Raw genomic sequence first — 21,811 nt, forward strand, 5'->3', positions numbered from 1 at the left:
ATATGATATGTATTCACTTATATGTAGGTATTAGCTATTAAGTCAGTGGTAACCAACCTACAGACTGTAGAAGCACAGATGGAGTAATAAAGAGAGTGACAGGTGAGTGAACACTGAGAGGGATCACTTTTATTAAGGGCTGTTTGAGGGATAGTATGAAAACTAATGCAGGACAAGCTTTCTAAAATATATACATATATGGAGGTAGCCTAGATGAAATGATGGAGGAGAAAGAGTCCCATATGGACATTTCCTGTCACCAAAAGAAGATTCCAGTACCTGGGATTGGGTTACACCTATTTGGGTTCTTGGCCATAAAAGTCCCTTTGGAACTCCCAAACTAACTACCCAGTTTGTTGCCCCAACTGTAAGTTGCTCTCCAAAAGCTGATAGGAAGACAACACTTATACAATTCATTTTATATATAGAATTAGTGCTGATGGCAATATAGAACCTTACTCCTCCATGTTGACATCTTGGATACAGGAAGCTACCCTCCATGCTTCCGAAGGAAAACATAAGCAGCATTCCAGCTACAAACCCTTTGATCATGATGGTGTCCTGCCTGCAAGATACGCTAGTGCAAATGTGGCACAAAACTTGTGGGAGTAACCAACCAACACCTAACTTGTGTTCATTGAGTTAGGACCCATACGCAATGCTGCCTGGGGGACCAAGAATCTCTAGACTAGATAGCCCAAAGACATAGGGTAAAATCAATACTACTGTTTTAAAACAAACAAACAAAAACATAGGAATGACTCCTACTGATATTCAGCTATACTAATTGATCAGTGTCTTGCTGGCCACCACCAGAGAAGCTCCCTCCCACAGCAGATAGGAACAAATACACACACACACACACACACACACACACATACACACACACACACATACACACACACACACACACACACACACACACACACATCCTGATAAAGAGTAAGAGACCTTGGAATATTCAGCCTTAATGGAAGTCTAGATTGTATCAAGCTGACAATTAAAACTAATGACCAAAACTAACTATCCACCCCTCATGGCTCAGAGAACTCATGAAAGCTGGGCACCAAGGAAACACAGTCCTGTATATCAACAGTATCACGCGCATATGAAATCAGCAAGACTGAGAGAGAATGCTCAGAGACTGAGGGAGACCGTACAGGTCTGCACAGTTGGGCTCCTACAGCTGAAAGGAGAAATAAACACATTCCTCCATCCCAAACCCAGAAACTATCTCCAGTTGAAAACCATTTATAAATAAAAATTTAGTTTCCCTCAAGGAAGTCTCACTGAAGAAACAATCGACCCTTAGGATGAGCTGCATGCCCAGTGGAAGATGACCAATGGAAAATATGCTCATGAGAGGTGGATCTGGATAAGATGGGAGAAGAGGAGGGATGGGGAGAAGAGAGAGGGAAGTCATAATCAAGAGATTATCGTGAGAAACAAAAAATCGATTTCAAAAGAAGAAAAAATGGGAAAGGAAAAGAATCTGACGTACACCTGCTCTCCAGTGTTCACTCGTAATTACTCATTGGAAAAGCCAGGGGACACAATAAAATCATCAAAGCTGTGTTTCAAAGCAACGGAGAGGAAACTTCTACAAAAACAAACGCTTCGTTGCTGCCCTGTGGTGAAGCTCCCTTTTCTGGGAGAATACAAAATTCACTCTTTGAGATCATTTAAGAGTACTCTGAGCATAACATACATTCAATAAAAGAGAAAAGAGTAATAATAAAGTTGACTCACTTTAGTCAATGAATTAATTCATATTTTGGAAAATGTGCCAAGAATAATAATTTAAAAAACACAACATTAAGGTTTGATAGTTACTTGCTCAAGATCAGTGTTCCCATTTCTTGTTGAATTATTTAGTTCACATCAAAACATACCAACCTTTCTGAGTGGGAGGTTTTGGTGTTTTTGGTTTTCTGTCAATATCTTTTGTTTTCAATTCATTTGAAAGGCAGGAAATGTGTTTCATGTACTCAAGAGAATATTTAAAGTCGGCAGAAGTACATCTTGCCTGTGAAAAAAAAAAAGGGATTGATGAGTTGTTTCTTGGTGCCTTGATAGAAAACCTTAACAAAGAGTTTGCCTCCCAATTCCAGGTTCTAGTTCACCATCTGAGAGAAGTCAAGGCAGCAGGAACTTGGAGTAACTAGTCATGTCATAGCCACAGTAGAGGGCAAACAGCATGGAATTAGTGCATAAATGTTATACTGAGTTAACTTTCTCCATTTGTATTATAGTTCAGAATCCTCTTCCTTTTTATTAATTTTATTGAGCAATACATTTTTCTCTGCTCCCCTCCGTGCCTCTCCTCCTCTCCTCTTGAACCCTCTCCCATGGTCCCCATGCTCCCAATTTATACAGGAGATCTTGTCTTTTACTACTTCCCATGTAGATTAGATCCATGTATGTCTCTTTTAGGGTTCTCATTGTTATCTAGGTTCTCTGGGATGGCGATTTTAGGCTGGTTTTCTTTGCTTTATGTTTTAAAACCACTGATGAGTGAATACATATGATAATTGTCTTTCATAGTCAGAACCTGGAAACAACCTAAATGCCCCTTAACTGAAGAATGGATAAAGAAAATGTGGTACATTTACACAACGGAGTACTACAAAGTAGAGAAAAATAGTGACATCTTGAAATTTGCAGAATACTCTTCTTAAAAAATGGCACCATCTATGGTGGATGCATCTTTCTACTTCAACGTAACCAAGATACCAGTACCCGAGAGACACCCATAGGCTAAATTGATCTAGAAAATCTTCAGTGAAATTTCCCTCCCAGCTGATTCTAGATCATGTCAAGTGGTTATAAAAACTAACTACAACAGATATTATCAAATCTTTCAGAGTTCTCAAGGAACTTTTTCATGTGTGACAGAGTGTTATGATTTTGACTTTTTTAAAATCTGTAAGACAAATATCACCAAGAAAAACTTTAAAATCACCATTGTTTATTCTTTTATTAGGCAATCTCATAGGAACAGTTAGTAATATCCTGGGGATAATTCTTTTTTTTCTTATTATTTTCTTTTTATTTTATTAGATTTTAAAAAGACCAATCCAAATTCCCACTTCCTCCCCTCCTCCCATCCCCTCCACACACCCATGGAAGAAAGGAAGGACACCAAATTACCTTACAGAACACTTAATGTACCACAGACAGGAAGATGGTACTATAAGAACGAACCTAGGAGTGGGACCAGAATAAATGCATGCCTTTCAGTGCAACTGGGACAGCTTTGTGTGGGGAAACAATAGAGTGTGGATTAGAGAGGAGTATCCTGGAGACCAATAGAGCCTGTGTCCTGATCGCATCCCTGAGGTGTCAGCACTGTGTGTCTTCTCTCCTCTGCAGACCGTGCAGGGCAGTTAGAGACGGCTGCAGGCCATAAAGGATGCAGCATCGGAAAACCCCTCCTTCCAGTCTCACTGTATCTCCATAGCCTCCATCCTGGAAAATGGTGTCCACATTTGTCTTAGAAAGATGGAGACAGAGAAATGATGCAAGGTACAGGCTGTGTTTCTAAATGAACTTCCCCATAGGTTCTTTAAAAACTTCTACTAAGATCTCATTGGTGGCCCACTTACTTAAAGGAGCAAGGAGCAAATGAGGAATGCAGTCAGGGGTAAAGTAGGGAGGAGACATGGCTATAACAAAATTGGCATCCTGGTAAACAGAAAAACAAAACAAAACAAAACCACACATATTAGTACATCATTAATAACGTATGTCACAGTGAAGAAATAGTGTTTTACAAAACTTGTTAGCGTGTGTGTGTGTGTGTGTGTGTGTGTGTGTACATGTGTGCCATGGTATACATATGGAGGCCATAGTACAACTTTGGAGAAAGTTGGTTCTCTCTTCCATGATGTAGGTCACAGGAAACAACTCAAGCTGTTGGGCTCAGGGGCAAGCCCCTTTACCTATTGAGTAATTTTACCTGCCAAGATATTATGCCTTCTCTGAGTAGACACACAGAATTCTGAAGGCCTGTGAATTCATGCTCGGATACTCTGAGTTATTTGCTTTCTGTGTTATGGAAAACTTATATAGTACTGATAAGCTGTCATTGTTTTCTTCACTTCAGAGACTCTTGCCATCATTTAATATCTAGAAAGGATATCAGCTGAGCTCATTTACTGTGTAAGGCCTTAGAAATATCTCTACTCAAGAGAATAAAGTCATAACTTTATCGCAGAATAATTGTGGCTCATCCGATGCTTGGATGAATGGTACCACCGTCATCTAAAAAGAAGTCACTTAAATTTCTAATAAAACTTTCAGGTAGAAAACCCCTTACATTTCCACTCTACCTAGATATTGCCCACACCATATTTAGTTTTCTGTCATATGTTCCACACCATGCAATACAGGCATTTGTAGTTAAATCTAGTCTCTCAGTTGGGTGTGGTGGTACATGCTTGCAACCCCGACACTTTGTAGGTGCAAGTGGGGGGATCGGAGCCTCATGAACGGATTGACAGTCACGGCCCCAGCGGTAGTGACAGTGCAATGGCCCCTGCTGCTCAAGGCAGGAGCTTTGTACTTCTCCCTCCAGGGACAAATCTGTGTTCATGCCTGCAGTGAAAAGACTTTCACTGACTAATTCTGGGCAATTCATTTTCATGATTTTCAAGACAAAAATCACTATTTTTGCTAGACATAAAAATAAATAAGGCATTTTCATCTCATGGACATTCTATCTCCTCAGATTGACAAGCGCATACATCATGACTCAAAACATCAAAGCATAATAGCAAAATACGGCAAGATTTTAAATAAAGATGCTTCTCTTGTCTCTTAAATCCAATTCTATTAAAGACATGTTACAAAAAAAAAATGTGTACACCACAACTTTTTAATTAAGCATGTGATGGTCACCTGTAAGAACAAATGCTTCTAGAAACCATTATCCTGCTTCTGCCCTGTGGTGTAGGAGGTCCTTCTGTCTACTTATTGCTCTCATTAGTCAATAAAGGAACTGCTTTGGGCCTAAAGCAGAGTTATAGGGGAACAGAGCTAGGTAGGGAAAAGTAAACTGAATGCTGGGAGAAAGGAGACTGAGTCAGAGAGAAGCCATGCTGCTCTTCCAGAGCCTAACTGAACTTTACCCAGTAAGCCACAGTTACATGGCAATACACAGATTACTAGAAATGGGTTAAACTAATATGTAAGAGTTAGCCAATAAGAAGTTAGAAATAATGGGCCAAGCACTTATTTAATTAATACAGTTTCTGTGTGGTTGTTTCAGGGCTAAGCAAGCCAGATGGCCGGGAGGAACAAGCGGGCCCTCACCCTATAACAGCCCTGTGTTGATACTCCCCCTTTCCTCACATGACTACATATGTAATTGATCACATGCTAGAAATCAGCTAAAATTCCAGTCACTAGTGTCTGGGGAGGTCACAGGTCCTCAGAGAATACTTACTAATGTTTATTGATGAATAGAAATAATACCTATCTTTCTATTTACATTTTTAAACATATTTCCTAATCATTATTTTCTCATCATTCTTGTTTTTCAAATGTCATCGTAATATTCCTGTCTAAGCCCAGGGATCAGTGCAGTTGTCAGCCTTGGCCAGTGAAGCTTCTATTTTCAGTGGGGTGTGACTGCAGAGATTCACAACTGTCAAAGTGTTTAGAATAAATGATGGCTGAGTACTGAACCACAAACTGGACATTTATATTGCACTATCCAAACCTCAGGGAACATTATGAGAGAGGATTAGCAGGGCTATAAGAATGACAGGATGGGAAGACTGCCATGAAATTTGAACATGACACGGCCATTGAATTCATGAACTCACTGTAAAAATCTTCACAAGAATGGAAACACGACCACTTCTTCATGCTTGGAGGTGAGGGCTGGTGAGACCTGAGCACTCAGCGAGCGACTATGGCCAGGTGATGAGTGCTGGCTTGTTGCCACTGAAAATTTGCCTATGCTCCATTAAACAGACTACACTCAAGCTCATTCAAGAATCTATCAGTAAACTCAGTAAGCCTAAAACTATTAAAAAAAAAAAAAACAGACATCAATGAGGAGAAGGATGGTCAAGAAGTAGAGTTTGTTACAAGACAGGAGGCTAAGAGAGGGCATATAATATTGACAAAGAATAACAGTTCTGCACACCACGCCCTCGTGTCTGCGCTCTGTGCACTAGAACCCAGTTTGTGAGCTTCGGGCAAGATGCTGGAGGTTGAGAATACACACGCAGAGACAAACCGACACACACAGAGACAGACCAACACACGGACCTCCAAACGCTGGTTCAGAAAGCCCCCTTTATTAACACCATGTAAGCTTAAATACACTGCAGTCAATGGCCAACAGGTGATAATCCCATCCTCTAATCCTCTAAACGAGGCACAGTTTCTAGTAACTTTAATTAGAAGGTTCTAGGAGGGAAGAGCAGCTGAAGACCAGAACTCATTAGTCCCGGACTCATTAATCCCAACATAACAGAAAGAGAGAAAGAGAACATGTTAAATTCCACTTATAATATAAAACAACCCACTTTTTCTTCTAAGATCTTATTTTATCGGATCCATTAAAAAATGAGTTTTCCTAGCAATCTTGTTTTACTAGTAGTTATCCATTCTATTATCCAAAACGTAAGAAAGCAAAAGTACACCTGTCAGAGAATAGAAATAGGCTTTATCATTAATGATATTAGATTATCAAATATATATATAAAGGGTCAAATAAAGGAGGTATATTTAAGTAGGGACTTTCGAATTTATATGTAATATATACATATATATATATAAAACATACACTAATAAATATACACTTAATTCTCCAAATTTTCCTTCTTCACATATTCTCTTGATGTCTCTCATCATTTAAATCATTTTCGCTTTCCTGACTTTTGCATGATGAAAGCACATGTGTTAAACTGAGATAAACCTGAAGGAAAATCTTCAAATAGTCAAATATGTAAATAAGCCAGGGCTTTCAAAAGCCACTGAGGTTAAAGAATGTGGATTTTCTGCTAATGTAAGAAGAAAGAAAGTGGATCTGAGTGACCCACATGCTCATTGATCTTTGAGTTCACAGAGAAGAAAAGGTATCAAAGTACTGGACATATATAATACAGACCTTGTTTTCACCAACATAAAGTATGATCTATGTTATCTATGCTGTTGTATAACACAGACTCATTCATGATGACTTTAGAAAATATTTAGAGCTATGTGGTCAAGGAACATTACAAACTGATGATAAATTAAATAAGTCAGATATAAATTTATTTTAACAGAGTCAGAATTAACTCATGTTTAGATGTGTAGGGTGTGGTAAATTTTCATTGAACAGTATTTAATAACACCTCTGGTTACTTACCAAATGATAACATAATTAGGTAGAGATAGGAGAAGCTGAGTACCCACAGTGTGTGCTAATGTCATACATAAATCTGTTCTCAGGGCAATATTTATCATACTTATATGCAGGTTTTGAATAATAATACAAAAACTGTTTATCACACTTTCTGATGAGAAGGCAAAGGAACAAATTCTCTTAGCAGAATCCAGAAATCCTCAGTGCTACCAACCGACTGCAGTCACTGGGTTAGCAGTATAGAAGACAAGAAATTGGAGTAGATATTGCAGTTGAACAAATTACATCAAATAACTACCATTAAATTAAATCAATTAAATTACAATAAATCACGTGAGTATATATTGTGCTTTCAAATATGGCTGATAAAGACAAAAGCTCTTAGTAGTAGCTTGGAAGCCCTGTGGGGAGTGGGAGCCCTGTGGGGAGTGGGAGCCCTGTGGGGAGTGGGAGCCCCGTGCGGAGTGTGCTACTCTTATCTAGACTGAGGAAACTGATCTAATTACATCCCTTTCCCCTTTGAAGCACTCCATCAGACCCTGAAAACATGCTTTCACATACAGGTATCCTAGACCATAAAAAGGTCTAGGACATACCAACTAATACCAACTAATGTATTTTACAAACTACGCAGGCTACAAACTAACATATGGTGAAAATAACACCCTGTGTAATTCAGCTCTGTACAGAGACAGGGAAGAGAAAAGGTACCAGAGCAATTCAGACTTCAGCTTTCCCCAACATCCTTCAACCTTTAATGGGATTCTGAAGTTTGAACAAAGCTTGGAATTTCCATGCTAACTTTTTCCTGAAACTTCATTCTTAATCCTGAAGCAAATCTTAGCATTTCTAGCTCTTGAGTTTACTTCACATGTCTGTGCATTTCTGCTGTCATTCTTGTAGCCTAGGTCTAGAATTATCTCTTTCTGGTCAAATGCAAACCCATTAATGAAATGAACAAGATACATTTATATTGGTCAAGATACATTTCCTTGTAGTTTGAAATACTCTGATGTTTTTTTTTAAACTGCTAACTTTTTACCGTGATCTACAAAATCTCAGAAAAATACATCCTGTGGCTATATCACCAAACTCATCTCATCTCTGACTGTGGTTCAGTGAACCTCCTGCCACACTGGGGTTCATTCAGCCTCATGCACACATTCCAAACAAAACAGGCTATTACATGGCCCAGGGCCTTGTGCAGGGCCTGTCTTTCCAGAACTGTGCATGGCCAGCTCCCTGCGCTCAGGCATTCACTACCAAGGTTCTTCTCAGAAAACTGTGTCACTGTCTCACGAGAAAGTCTCCCTGTGCCCTGTCTCCACTCAACATCTCATGCCCATATCATCAGCTACCTATCACAGAGTTTGCTTAGTTGGACTAATATTTCCCCTGAAATCTGGTCCTTAGGAAGGACTTCATCTGCAGTATGTTCTTGGATCCGTGAATGATCCTGAAACTCAAAACATACTCTACATTCTGATGGCTACACATCACAATAAGACAACAGGCCAAGCGAGTGAAGAAGGAGAATGTCTCAAATGGCAGTATTCCATGTAGAATCTAACAAGGAATCTGTGAAAGGCACATAAATGGAGACTTAAAGCACATGGCATAAGTCCTGTGCAGTCATAAAATCGCACATTTCCCAGCAATAAAACCTCAAGGCTTTATTGAACACCAGGCTGCTTAACTGAGGATCAACTGAAGTTTGGCAGTTCACAAAGTACATTGATATTTGGTTGCAAAACTAAAGCAGATAGAAGGTTATGTTTGGTGTTTATATTTTCCTATGGAGATAAAGGTTTACTATTTTGAAACACTGACAAGTGGGTCTCAGTGGTGACACACTTATCTTCATTCTTGACCCACACTTAAATATTTTATAGCAAACCTTTCTGTCTCAGGTTCAATTTATGTGTGGGCCTTTTGGGTTGTTTTCCAACCTGTGGGATAGTTGGGCTTCTGTTTTCACATTTTCTGCTATGAAATCAGAGATTTTCTATTTTAATGGGATTGTAAAGTTTTGAATAATGCAGTTTCATAACAAGCCATTTTATGCTGTTTTGATACAATCAGTACTATTTCAACATCTTGAAGCATTTGCTTCATGACCATGCTTTCTTGTGTGTGGAAGTAGTCAGGTGTTGAAGGATCACCCTAGAAAACTATAAAGAATAACAGCTGATCCATAAGTCCTTGGTATCTTACCCCGCGCTTCCAGATCCCAAACTGTGAATACCAAAGTGGGCTTCCAGGAACTTTCAAATACTCCTCAAAAGATGTAAGCTTCAGGTTACAAAACACAGATTTCCTTTATCCTAATGGAAATTGTTGGCTCTGCTGTTCAGATCCACAATCTTTTATCAGCAGAAAGCATTGCATTTCTGGGAGCTCCTGTGCTGTGGTGTAGCAAGCACAAATCACTGTTCTCAGAGCTCTGAAATGCAGACTGGCATTTGCAGTCAACTTTCAACAGTAAGTGCTGGTTCCCATAACCAGACACAGAGAAGGGGCATTATTCCAAATACACTTTTAGGAGTTATGATTATCGTTTGAGATACTAACTTTTAAGAACAGTAAGTTTAACTATTGTCTCACAACCTGTTACTACCTTATACTAGATGTCAGTATTACTTTATGTGAAAGAGTATTAAGCAAGAAAGTACCCCAAGGTAAGGAAGAGAATGAACAAAAGGTGACCTTGATAGATAAGCACAGCAGGCTTTGTACACATAGGAGAAAGCATAACTCTTCTAAACAAAACCAAACTACAACTAAAATAGTCAGTGGAAATTAAGATGCTGAATGTATTTATTGAAAATTTCCAGTTTCAGGTCATATGGAAAATTCCTTGTAGAAATGTCATGTTAGTTCAACTTAAGCTTCTTATAGTTTAAGGTCCATCATGAACCATCATGATAGGAACCAAACAGTCCATAATTGAGCCCTCAGTTTTACCATGGAGTTCCTTGGTAGTGCAGGTTTTGAACCTAGTAAGAAAAAAACTGCAAACTTCCATGAGATTTTAGACTTTTACTTCAATATGAGAGGAAGCAATGCTTAGCCTAGGCTAAGCAGTGTCAATAACAAACATACACCTCACGGGTTCTATACACATCACATTAAGATACAACGACCACTCAGTGTATGCAAATAGGTTAGCAGGACACATCATACCAAGATAAGAGACAGAAAGTCTGGTCATTTCAACAGATGGAGAAAAAGCAGTCTATAAAACTGAGCCGTCTTTGTGGTAAAAAATGAACATACCAGACATAGAAAGTCCTATCTGAGTGTGATGAGGCCACCTATAATAAACCAGCAGCTGGGTTTATGTAGAGTGGGGAGGTGCAGTGAGATCCCTCTCTAAACTTTGGACTAAGAGAGGGGTGCCACATTCATCACTTCAAAAAAATCTAATTGTGGAAGTCCATGCTGGATGAAGCAGTGTAAGATGAGGAAGGAGTGAAAACTGAACAAGGAGACAGAAGAGGTCAAGCCAGTCAGGTTCTCTCCACACCACAGAGACAGACGTAACACAGGAACATATGTGCAACCTACACAGTCAGGGGATACACAGAGTCCCCAAAAATCTCCTGAAACTCGACAGCAAAAGTACCACTTAGCCCAATTAAAACTGTGACAGGCTTGAGACATACTTTTTTCTGTTTTGCATTGCAGGGTTACACAAGACCAATTTCCCTCCCATACCCCACCACCCACCAGGCTTCTGTTCCACAGACAGTTTGGCCTTCACTGCCATGTCCTCTGACACGCACAACTCTATGTCTGAGGCTCGGGACCCACATTAGAGAACATATGGGATGTGCATCTTTCCGAGAGACTGATTAAACTTCCATCTCCAGTTACATCCATTTTCCTGCAAACAGCAACTTTGTCATTCTATTGACTGTTGTAAATAGAAACTTTTCTTTATTTGCTACTCAGCAGGTGGACTGCTAGATAGGGTCCCCAGCTAGGCTCTTCTGAATATGAATAGTGCTGTAGCAAACACAGATGTGTTGACTTGGCATCTTTGGGTAAAGGACCAGGAGGAATACAACTGGGTCATAGTTAGGACTGTTTTTTTTCCCTTGGGAAGGAATCTCCATACTGATTTCTATTTCTATTTCAGAAGAAGAAGTACAAAGATCCAACTAGTACATAAAAACATTAATATGACTAATAGATGAGCAAACAGAAATCAGAACATCAGTGGAAGGATATCTCACATCAGCAAAGGGGGCCGGCTTGTAAACTAAAGACAGAGAGTGCTGACTGGAACCAGAGTAATGACCCGCTGCAGTTGCTGATGGGACGAAAAATCAGTGTAAGCACCACTGGAAAACCAGAGGGAATGGTCTCCAACAAGGTTTTCCTTCACAGTCTAGGATAGTCTCTCTACCCTCAGTGCTTCTTGGTTTGGCTGTTTGTTTGCTTTTTGAGACACAATCTCTTTATACAGAGTATGTTGACTTCGAACATGTGGTCCCTGATCTCTCCTTCCCCGCGTTGGGAGTACAGGCTGTGTAAAAGAACTCAGTTTCATAGCAGTGATGGGAGGGCAGCACCAGAGCACCGGTATTTATTAACTGGTGAAAGGGTTAGAAATATGTCACAAGAACTTGGCATGAAAAAAAATAGCCAAATGGCATAATTTGCGACAAGGGTGAAACCAAATATCATTATGTTAGATAAGCCACGTACAACAGAAAGTTGGGCATTGTATGACCTCACTCACTTGTCCAATATCAAGTCTATCTTTGAGAAGCTGAGTAGAACGGTGTCTCCTGGCTGCAGTGTGGAGGGGTAGAGAAGGGGCAGTCCGTGAATGCTAAGCTGTACTCAGGAGCTGTTCTGGTGTGCTGGTGCACAACAGCAATAACACGCTGCATACTTTTTCCATAAGAAGAGATACGGCTTCTTTGATACAAGCACTGCACAATGTATATTAACAGAAACATCATTAGAGTAAATTTCGAAAAGACTTAACTACCAGTTAACATAAATGTAATCATTTAAATGTACACTTTAGTTGCTAAATTTTACAAAAAAAAAAAAAAAACAAATGGGTGTATTTTATCATTGGTCATACAAGAAGTGTATATTTTACTAATCACAGGATTAGTAACAAATGTAACAAAGAGTTAGTTGTTTCTTAGGAGTGCCTCCGGCTTCCTTAGCGGAATAGTCTCAGCAAAACTGACACTTGGATGCAGAATCTGAGCCCTGTCTTACATACACTACAGAGCAGCCGGGGAGCCAAGGACACACTACTCAACATGTTTCTGAAAAGCCACTGCTAGTGAAAAGAGGAACTGAGAAACACAAAGTTGTCACAGGGGCTTTCGTTGAGAGTGCAACACAGAAACGGACGCTGTCTTCTATCTAAAAGCAATAAAAATTCCTTCTAAGCAAGTTAGGTGAGGAATGAACCTTTTATTGATTTTGCTGTGAGGATAGTATGGCAGCTTAAGGTTTCTATTCTACGTCCTTGCAGAGCAGGGTATTTATGACAGTTCATTGCCTTCAGCTTACGACGGTGACACTAGCTATCTTAGATGAAGAATAATTTCACGAGAACTTCAATGCAAGTTTCATTTGCTAAAAATATTTTGTCCTGGATGTATTATTAGGTGCGGTTCTCTTTTCCACCTTACACTTATCTTCTATGTACAGCTGACATCCCTAGTGTCCAATCAGAGACGGGCTTTCATTGCTGTAGTCCGGGGAATGAGGTGCATAATTCCTTTGTACTGCTGAAGGGTGAGTACGAACATCCAGCCCACTTCAGTGAAAATTGACCCACAATTTTGTTTTATCCTGAAGAAAAATACAGTGATAGAGTTTAAAGATGGAAACATACAGTTAACCCCTTCAGGTGTGACGAGAGCTAGCAAACATCTGCACTTATTAACTCAGTCTGGGAGACAGTCCTCGGCGCCGCTGCTTCCCAGAGCTCAGGAGCTCTGGTCACCGTGGCTCTCACAAGGCAGCAGAAACCAACAGTATAAATTTTAACACTTTAATAAGATCAAAGATATATGTGAAAGGCACTATTAGAACCCCCATCTTTTAATTCTACTGCTGTGAAGGGTCTCACTAATGAAATGCACCTTCATTTAATAGTTAGATAATAGTTGAATACATGTGCTTCTCAAACATATAGGCTACACACTTCTTTCAAAACAAAATCAAGAGTGTGAGGACGTATTATAAAGTCAGAATATGTCCACTGGTACTTCTAAGAACACACTGATCTGCTGTTTCAAGGGGACAACCCTGCCATACTGTGCCAGATCACTGCTCTACTGTCACATTTCTTGCTTCTAATCACAGGACAAGGGAATGTGATATGAAAACTGCCTTCTGGAACGTTTTCATTTTCTCTAACAGCCCTGGAAGGTCTATTACCCACTACATCAACCACACTTTCTGATCAGTCTGCTGATAGTCCAACCTAAAAGGGCCACCATATTGGTTTCGATTCTGATCACAGCACCACGGATCCCTTCATTGCTCAGCTTCAGAATAACCTCCTGATTTCTAGGAGGCCAGGACAGGCCAGAACACTGCCCTTATCCACATTGCTTATATTTTTGTTACATCACAATTTCACTGATCTTCATTCAGTGGCATCCTTTATTCCTCTTGTTCATTATCAGTATCTCAGTGATCAGGATATTAGGGTAATATTCTCACAGTAGCATGCTGGATGAATACTTTTAGAAAATTCACTGAATGTCTTTGAGTCATGAAGTACATCCCAAAATCTTATGTATAGAGTTTGGATTATGTTCCTTTTAAATATAATAATTTTAATTGACTCAGTAAGTTCTATTTAATATATTTGTATATAAGTAATGCATATATGTATTATACAAATGTACAAATAATATATTTGTATATATTATATGCCTATGTGTATATATACATACACACATACATACATATATACATTAACTAATATAATCAAAGAAAAAAGGGTATCAATTTGAAAGTGGGAGACATGGGAAAAGCCAGAGGAAGGGCAGCTGGGAGGGGCTGGAGGGAAGAAAAGGAGAAGGGAAGTGATGTAATTCTATTCCAACCATAACATTTAAAATAAAAAATAGATTTTATCATTTTTATTATATTGTTTTAATGTTTCCTACTGATACATTACTGTACTAGGCAACTGGGTGGCCACAAGAATCACATCATAAAACCCAACACACTGTGGCTTAAACACATAAAGCCATTCATTTAAAAAGCGTCTTTGAAGGAGGCAGGTTATAAATAAATGTAAAAGACACATATATAGTATAAATCTAAACAACACTCCTGTTAAACCAGACACACTCATTTCTCCTAGAAATAAAAGAATTTTACTGAAGAGAGCAAGTCTTTCTTGGGATCACATGAAGCACAGAGGAAAACAGGGAAGGAAATACAATCCAGGAGTTTTCAGTCTGACCCTCCCAGAGAAGCTGAAGGAAAGCTTCTTCACATTGACACAGACTGTGAGTAGTGTCTATTTAAGACTATGATGCTTGACATCCTTTAAGATGAGAAAAAGAACCCCTTCTGAGGCATTAAACAGGAGGTATACCATGAAAAAGAGTCATCTCAGTAAACGGACAATTGATGTTTAGGGGATAAGGTCAAAGGTCAGTTCTAAAATCTTGATTCTAATACTAAACCCATTTATCATGTGTGGTACTATGCCTCTCATAAGGGAAACAGGGATGGCAGGAATATGTTGTTCCTACAGACTGGAGACGTATCTCAGCTGGCAGAGAGTTGATCCATAAAGTGTGGAGCCTTGAGCTCACTTTCCAGCACCACCTAGACTGAGACAAGTGGTAAGTGTCTGTAATCCCAGCACTAGGGAAGTAGAGAAAGGAGGATGAAATTCGAGGTCATCTTTGGCTACACAGCAAGCCTGAAGAAAGCCTTGGCAAAAGATCTTGCCTCCAGTTATCAACAATAAAATGAAACAGATCATAATGAATGAATGGATAAACGGAAGAATTCTTCATCACAATATTCTGTGGGGTTACCAAGCTTCCCACACCCCTACACTTTCCCTGAAATCAGAATACAATAAAGCGAGAATCCTAATGTGTGTAGGCTATGAAACAGTCTAAATAACAAATGTGACTCCCTAACTGAAAGTGTTTTAAGAGTCATCATGCACACATCTGCAGTGTGGTACTGAAATAGAGACAAGGAGCCCTACTGCCCAATGGCCATTCAAATTCCCTCATGACAGGCAAACTTTCCACTAGTGATCCTATGCTACTTACTTCTACCTTCTGCCTCATGAGCATCCTGTTGTAAAGGGACACTTCTTCTCCAATTCACATTTGACAAGATCACCTTAACCTCCATGTCTCTGTCCTTCATTTGTTTCAGAAAAGATGCCTTAAGTTCCCAGTCGACCATATAATGCTGCCATTTTCTCTGTGTTAAGCTATTTACTAATTTAAAGAACAATTTCTAAGCAAACAGTATCCACTCTTGGTTTTTTAAGACTACACAGATGTAGAAAAGAAACTGATGACAGAGTATAGAACGTGAAGTTTCTAGAAGGTTTTAGAAGTGATGACAATTACTGTGCTAGTTTTGTGCATGTGAACGTGCATGTGGATCTAGACGGAGGGCATGGTGAGCAGAGGACAATTTTACAGAGCTGGGGTCCTCCGCTCACCCTCAAGGGTGTTCCTGACACACAGCCCAGGCCATCAACCTGCACAGAAACCCTTACCTAAGGAGCTATCCTGCTGGTCCAGAACTGCAAGGTTTAAACTAAATTTGAAATTTTAGTAGTCATGTAATATACATGTACATATGCTATTATTAACATCTACAGTGTAGGTGAGCTACAGACACACAAAAATCCTTGAATCGTGTGAAGAAAAAGCTGTTTTAAATATAAAGCCATTATAGCTGCTGTGCCTTGTAACCCATCAGTGGTAAAAATCAGCATTTCTATGAAAAGGAAAGTACCATTTGCCTCTAGGATTAGATAGCCTTTCAATTTGTCAAGTATCAGTAACTTTCTGTAAGATATATTTTTATCCTCCCATCCTTCCATGAATCTGAGAATTGCAAATTTTTCAAAAACATTTTTAGAAGAAAGTAAAATAGCACATTATTCCTACACATGAGGACATGTGTGGTTCTGTACGGTAACTTCTGAACTTGAGTATAATGCTATACAACATTTGAATTATAGAAGAAAAGACGGCTCAGAGGGTTAGAACACTTGCCATGGAACCCACATAACCTGTGCTAGCACAGTCCCCACAAAGCATTAACAAGTTGAGGGAAACCAACTCTACAAAGTTGCTCTCTTTATATCAAAGTTGTTCGATACACACACATACACACACATTCACAAAAACACTCATACACACACATGCACAACCACACATTAAAGATTAGATTTTATGTAATTGTTTAATATGTTTAGATTTTATGTAATTTTTTTAATATGTAACCTATTAAAGATTAGATTAAGTTTACATATTAATAAGGGTGTGCTTATTTATTTTGACATAAAGAATTAAATCCTGGCTGAATATTAGATTTGTCAGGGCTCAGATGTTTTACAGAGTTGATTGCTATTTTGATTTTATAGTAGTTAATCCTAATGAAGCTGCTTCACATAAAAAGAGTATAAAATACCAAAAGTCTACCTAAGTGGCCATTCCAGTCACTGTTAGAAATTCTGTATGTACTAATTAATTCTAAGTTAAAATTCATTTAACATGAGTTGACCACTTGAGTTTCATTATTAACAGACAGGAGCTGCCAGAGATACCACAGATGCATTATGTGTGTGAACTTGAATTACTTTGTAACATTACACACTCTCTCACCATTTCCAAGGATTTTGTGCCTCATGTACCATGTTCGGATATGAATCCCAGTTCACAGTTTGAGAAGCTGAACTCCACATAGCCTAGAGCTAGGCTTTTCTCTTGTCTGGAGCTCAAGGAGCATGGATATCAAGACTACAACTTCAGAATCACTATGTTCAATCTTTCAGGCCCAAGAAAGGGCTCTTACTTGTGCACCCCCCATAAATAATGATATTACTGACATATATTCAGATATTACTCCAACAAGCTCAGAAACACCTAGAAAATATTTCCTCCATAGTCTATGGATTCTGGACTCAACCCCCCACTCCGAATTGTACTTTTTGACTAGGCCCCCAGCTTCAGGGAAAGCGGGTCATACTATATCAACTGTATCAAACCATAGCATCAATTGTAATCATTTTATGCAACATGAGGAAGGTTCTCCTTGGGTTTCAAACAAAGCTTTACAGTGACCCACTCCTCAGACTGAAGCAAACCTGTGGGTGTCTGCTCATCCTATAGGACCTGGGAAAGGACTCATATCCTATAAATCAGAAGCATGGTCCCTTACATACCAGAGCAGGGCACATTCCATGTTTACTCTGACATGTAAAGACCATGACTACCAATGTTACCATGTTAGAGTCACCTGTACCTGACATAATGAACAAAAGGAGATTGTCTCTATATACCATGCTGTTGTTACTGAATCAGCTGCTTCCTCATGTTGAAATTAGGGCTTGACTCTGTGGAACATGTAGAAACATGGGTATAAAAGTGTATACCCTTCGTAAAGTCATTCAACTCCCGTCATGAACTGCTTCCTCTTAGACATCACTGCAGACAAAGTTGGTCAAAGATAGTAACTCACACACAATTTGAACACAATCTGAAAAGTGTATTTAAAAATTACATAAAATGATGATCTTAAGTCAATTCGGTGAGGTATAACAGAATGAAAACAATATTATAGAAACAAAAATTCAGACATGAATGAGAGATAAAAAGCATAAAAAAAACTAATAAGGAGTGATAGAAACTAAATCCTAATGGGGAAAAAGTACCCCAGAGAACTTTCAGAAAACTCCAGAACAAACAAAAGAGGTTATATACAATGGGCCTTATGACTTATCTTAGATGAAAGGGAAAATGTCTGAGGGAGAGACAGGACTGCATGATGTAAATATATTTGCATTAGGGGAAGGGCAGAAAGTGAAGACAGGAGGACTTTCATTTTGGGGACAAAATGAAATCAGAACTGAAACCTCAGATTGATGTGGGACATCCTTCTGTGTACATGCTGCTTTTATTGGTTGATGAATAAGCTGTTTTGACCAATAGCTTAGCAGAGTAAAGCCAGGCAGGAAATCAGAACAAAGATATATATAGAGAGTAGCTATTAAATGATCTTTAAATAATGGATGCAACTCTAATTCTTCACCCACGTGATAGTGACTTGTGCTAAGTTCATATACACATGGCACCACATCCTGACTGGTTCTCAACACAGAGTAAGATGGTTGTCAGCTTACAACACTGAGAGAGAGTCTCTGGACAAAGCAGACACCGCTCAGACGGTGCCCTGGTTTTTTTTTTGTTGTTGTTGTTGTTTTGTTTTGTTTTGGTTTTTGGTCTTTTTGTTTGTTTGTTTCTTTCTTTTTTGTTTTTGTCCTGCCTGTGAGCTCTAAGTTTATGGCATGTCCTGTCCCTGGAGCAAATTCACACAGGGAACAGTGGTTTCTGAGGAGGAAATGGTGATGAGGTTAGGGTGGAGTACACTTGTCTTTAAAACGGTCATTGTAGCCCAGCCAATGGCGTCAGATTTGAGGAGTGGACAGGAGTCATAGCCTCTGTTTACATGGGGACACTGGAATCACAGAGGGCGCTCTTCCTATTATGCTCACGCACTCTGCCTCTTCACAAGAGAGGTCCATGGGTACCGCGGACCACAAGCACAGAACTTTGGAAGTTGTCAAAGGCAATTACAGTTGATTTTACTACACTGCTGAATCTTCACCTCTAACATTACCTAACACCCAACCAAAACAAAACCCCCAAAATAATGGAGGCAGAAGTCATTTGTCAGAGTACCTGGGTCCAAAGATGAATATAAAGACACCTATCCCTTGAGGAATAAATTACGATCCAGAATCAAAAGAGTTAGCAAAGTGTCTAGAATATCATAGACATTCAACAAAAGTAAGTAAATTTCTTTCTCTCTCCAGTTCTTATCTCAAAACAATTTCTGGTTTATCAAAAAATACTGTATAAATTTTAAACTGTACATAAAACTAAAATTACTAAATCCTTAATAAGCTAAATATAAATATGATTTTACATTTCAAAACTAAGCAGTTTCATGTGCCTCTCACTACTCACAATAATAAAACAGGAGTCATGCGTAGGCCGACACTGTCGTGGTTATAGAATAGTTGGGGGAGTTACTAAGGCAATGTGCAATACTGTTCTTAGCATCACGTATGTGACTTTTCTGACACCAACAGATTCTGAACCAGAATCTTAGCAACATAATGAAAATTACTTAAGTAAGACTGAAGATATTTTATTAATATTACATAGATCACAACCCTAGTATTGTAAATGATGAACATGTCAACATAATTAATTATACTTACTTGTTTCCAGTTTGCAACCTTCCCTTTTGTATTAGATTCAGGCTTGAAAAGGAAGATTTCCTCCAAGGATTTGTCTTCATGTCTTCTACCTTTGCAGATCCATTTTGTTTGAAGTGACCTAATAAGTTTCCCCGGAGGCCTTTTACGTGTAAAATATGGTCTGAATATAAGGGAGGAGAAAAAAACTATTAAATTTTTCTTATTGAAAAAGTGAAACTACTTATGATCTAACTGTATCTTAGCACGCATGATGATGAGTCCAGTGAATTATTTGTCTTTACTTTATTGCTATTCATGAACCAAGGGTATGCCACCTACATTCATATATTCATTATATGATCAGTAAGCTGCAAAATGGATGCACGGCACACCTAGAAATTGTCCAGTCCTTATATCCTACTCTGTGCCTTAAGTGATAACAGGCTGGCAGGATGGGGTTGGCACTGGGAAGCAAAGGATGAGTGGTAGGTCTTGTTTCCACTCCAGGGAAGTGACTTGCACTGCAGCATGGGAGTGGCTGGGCCTAAAGTTTCTATCCGTCCTAATTGTGAATATAGAGGAAGTACACAGAGCAGTGATATCCTCAAAACATGAGGCAAAAAAGAATTGGGACATGTCCGCTAGCCACACTCATAGGCAAAAGTAGAGGGAAATCGCACTTACTTTTTAACCCTATTATGTATTTAGCGAAGTATCTTCTCACAAGTGCTGTCTATAAACTAGCATCACATTTAAGGATACTGGATACTTTCTCCTCTAAGAGCAGAAGTCATGGCCGATGTGTCCTCTCTCATCTAACCTTTTCAACACTGTGCTAGAATTCCCATTTGATCCTTTACAATCAGAAGGAAAAGCCAGGCCAGCCCTGCCTTTGATTACAGAGCAAAGTGGTCAGTATTAGTGAACAGTGCCCAGCAACGCCAGCAAAGAGTGGGAAGACACTGATGTCCTCACAACTCTCATCACGGCAACACATGACTGGAGGGAAAGTCTGGTACTGTGAATGGACAGGTGGAGGGATTAGACCAAGGGCAGCAAGTATCATCTACTAACAGCCTCTGAAAGCAAATCCAAGTGAACTAAGCCAATCTCATGCACACACCCATCCTGTGCGACAGGAAAAGATCATTTGTTAAAATGATAAGCCAAGCAGAAAATGGATCCTTAGCAATATCAGAAATAAAGCAATCCAAACAAGGCGGCATTCCCACATCACTAACAAGCTCTATCCATCCCTCCATCCTCAATGTTCTTATCCATGAATCCATTAGTATATGGCGTAGTAGGACAGTAAACCTCTCCCGTTCACAGCTGTAGTGCACCTCTCAGGAGTGGCAGCTCGGCTTTCCAAAGGGAAAGGTGTACATGAAAGCAAGCAGAACACAGTAACCACGTGAGTAGGCTAAGCAGATGGATGCACCCTTAGGCTTCACTTCCAAGGGCAACCAGTAATGCAGCTAGATGAACATGTTTATCCACAAGAGAAATTTTGATGTAATCTCTCACGATCAGTCAGCTGTCAAATGTAAATGAAAGCATGGATTTTCATAGGAAAGGTATTGTTTTGCATATGCCCCAATAAACTATGCAGAAACAAACCATTAATTATGTTACCATGGCTCAGCACCTGAGAAATGGAAGAATGCGTTCTGTCTGAGGAAGTGTCAGGCCAATAGACTAGGCCTATGGCTGGTGCAGCAATGCCACACTTGAGCTGATCCAAGAAATAAAGCAAGCCACTGAGTTTGAAAATAATCCTAGAGCTCTGAGAAGAAGTCACGCTGACTTCTGGAATGCAAATACGAAGTACTGTGAGAGAGTATCCTTCAAAAGGGTTGCTGAGGTCATGGCGTCTCTTCACATCAAAAGAAACCCTAACCAAGACACCTAACAACCCCTGTGTAGCCATGGTATGGGCTGCTCAGATATCCTTGTGGAGCTCACTGAGAAATGCA

At 39.3% G+C, this 21,811-nt stretch overlaps 1 protein-coding gene across 4 annotated transcripts in view; it reads right to left on the reverse strand.

The window, feature by feature from the left end:
* The window catches only part of Lrriq3 (leucine rich repeats and IQ motif containing 3), a 93,584-nt gene that overhangs the window by 25,379 nt on the left and 46,394 nt on the right, over window positions 1-21,811 (reverse strand). For all 4 annotated transcript variants that reach the window (XM_087897460.1, XM_087897458.1, XM_048453523.3 and 1 more), the window contains exons 5-6: window positions 19,857-20,016; window positions 1,897-2,026 (exon numbers count right to left, since the gene is read on the reverse strand). In XM_087897460.1, coding sequence (XP_087753586.1) covers window positions 1,897-2,026; window positions 19,857-20,016 — 290 coding nt within the window. The remainder of the gene's footprint in view (window positions 1-1,896; window positions 2,027-19,856; window positions 20,017-21,811) is intronic.

The sequence above is a fragment of the Myodes glareolus genome, chromosome 17 (genome assembly GCF_982192425.1).
Source record: "Myodes glareolus chromosome 17, mMyoGla1.1, whole genome shotgun sequence".
NCBI lineage: Eukaryota > Metazoa > Chordata > Mammalia > Rodentia > Cricetidae > Myodes > Myodes glareolus.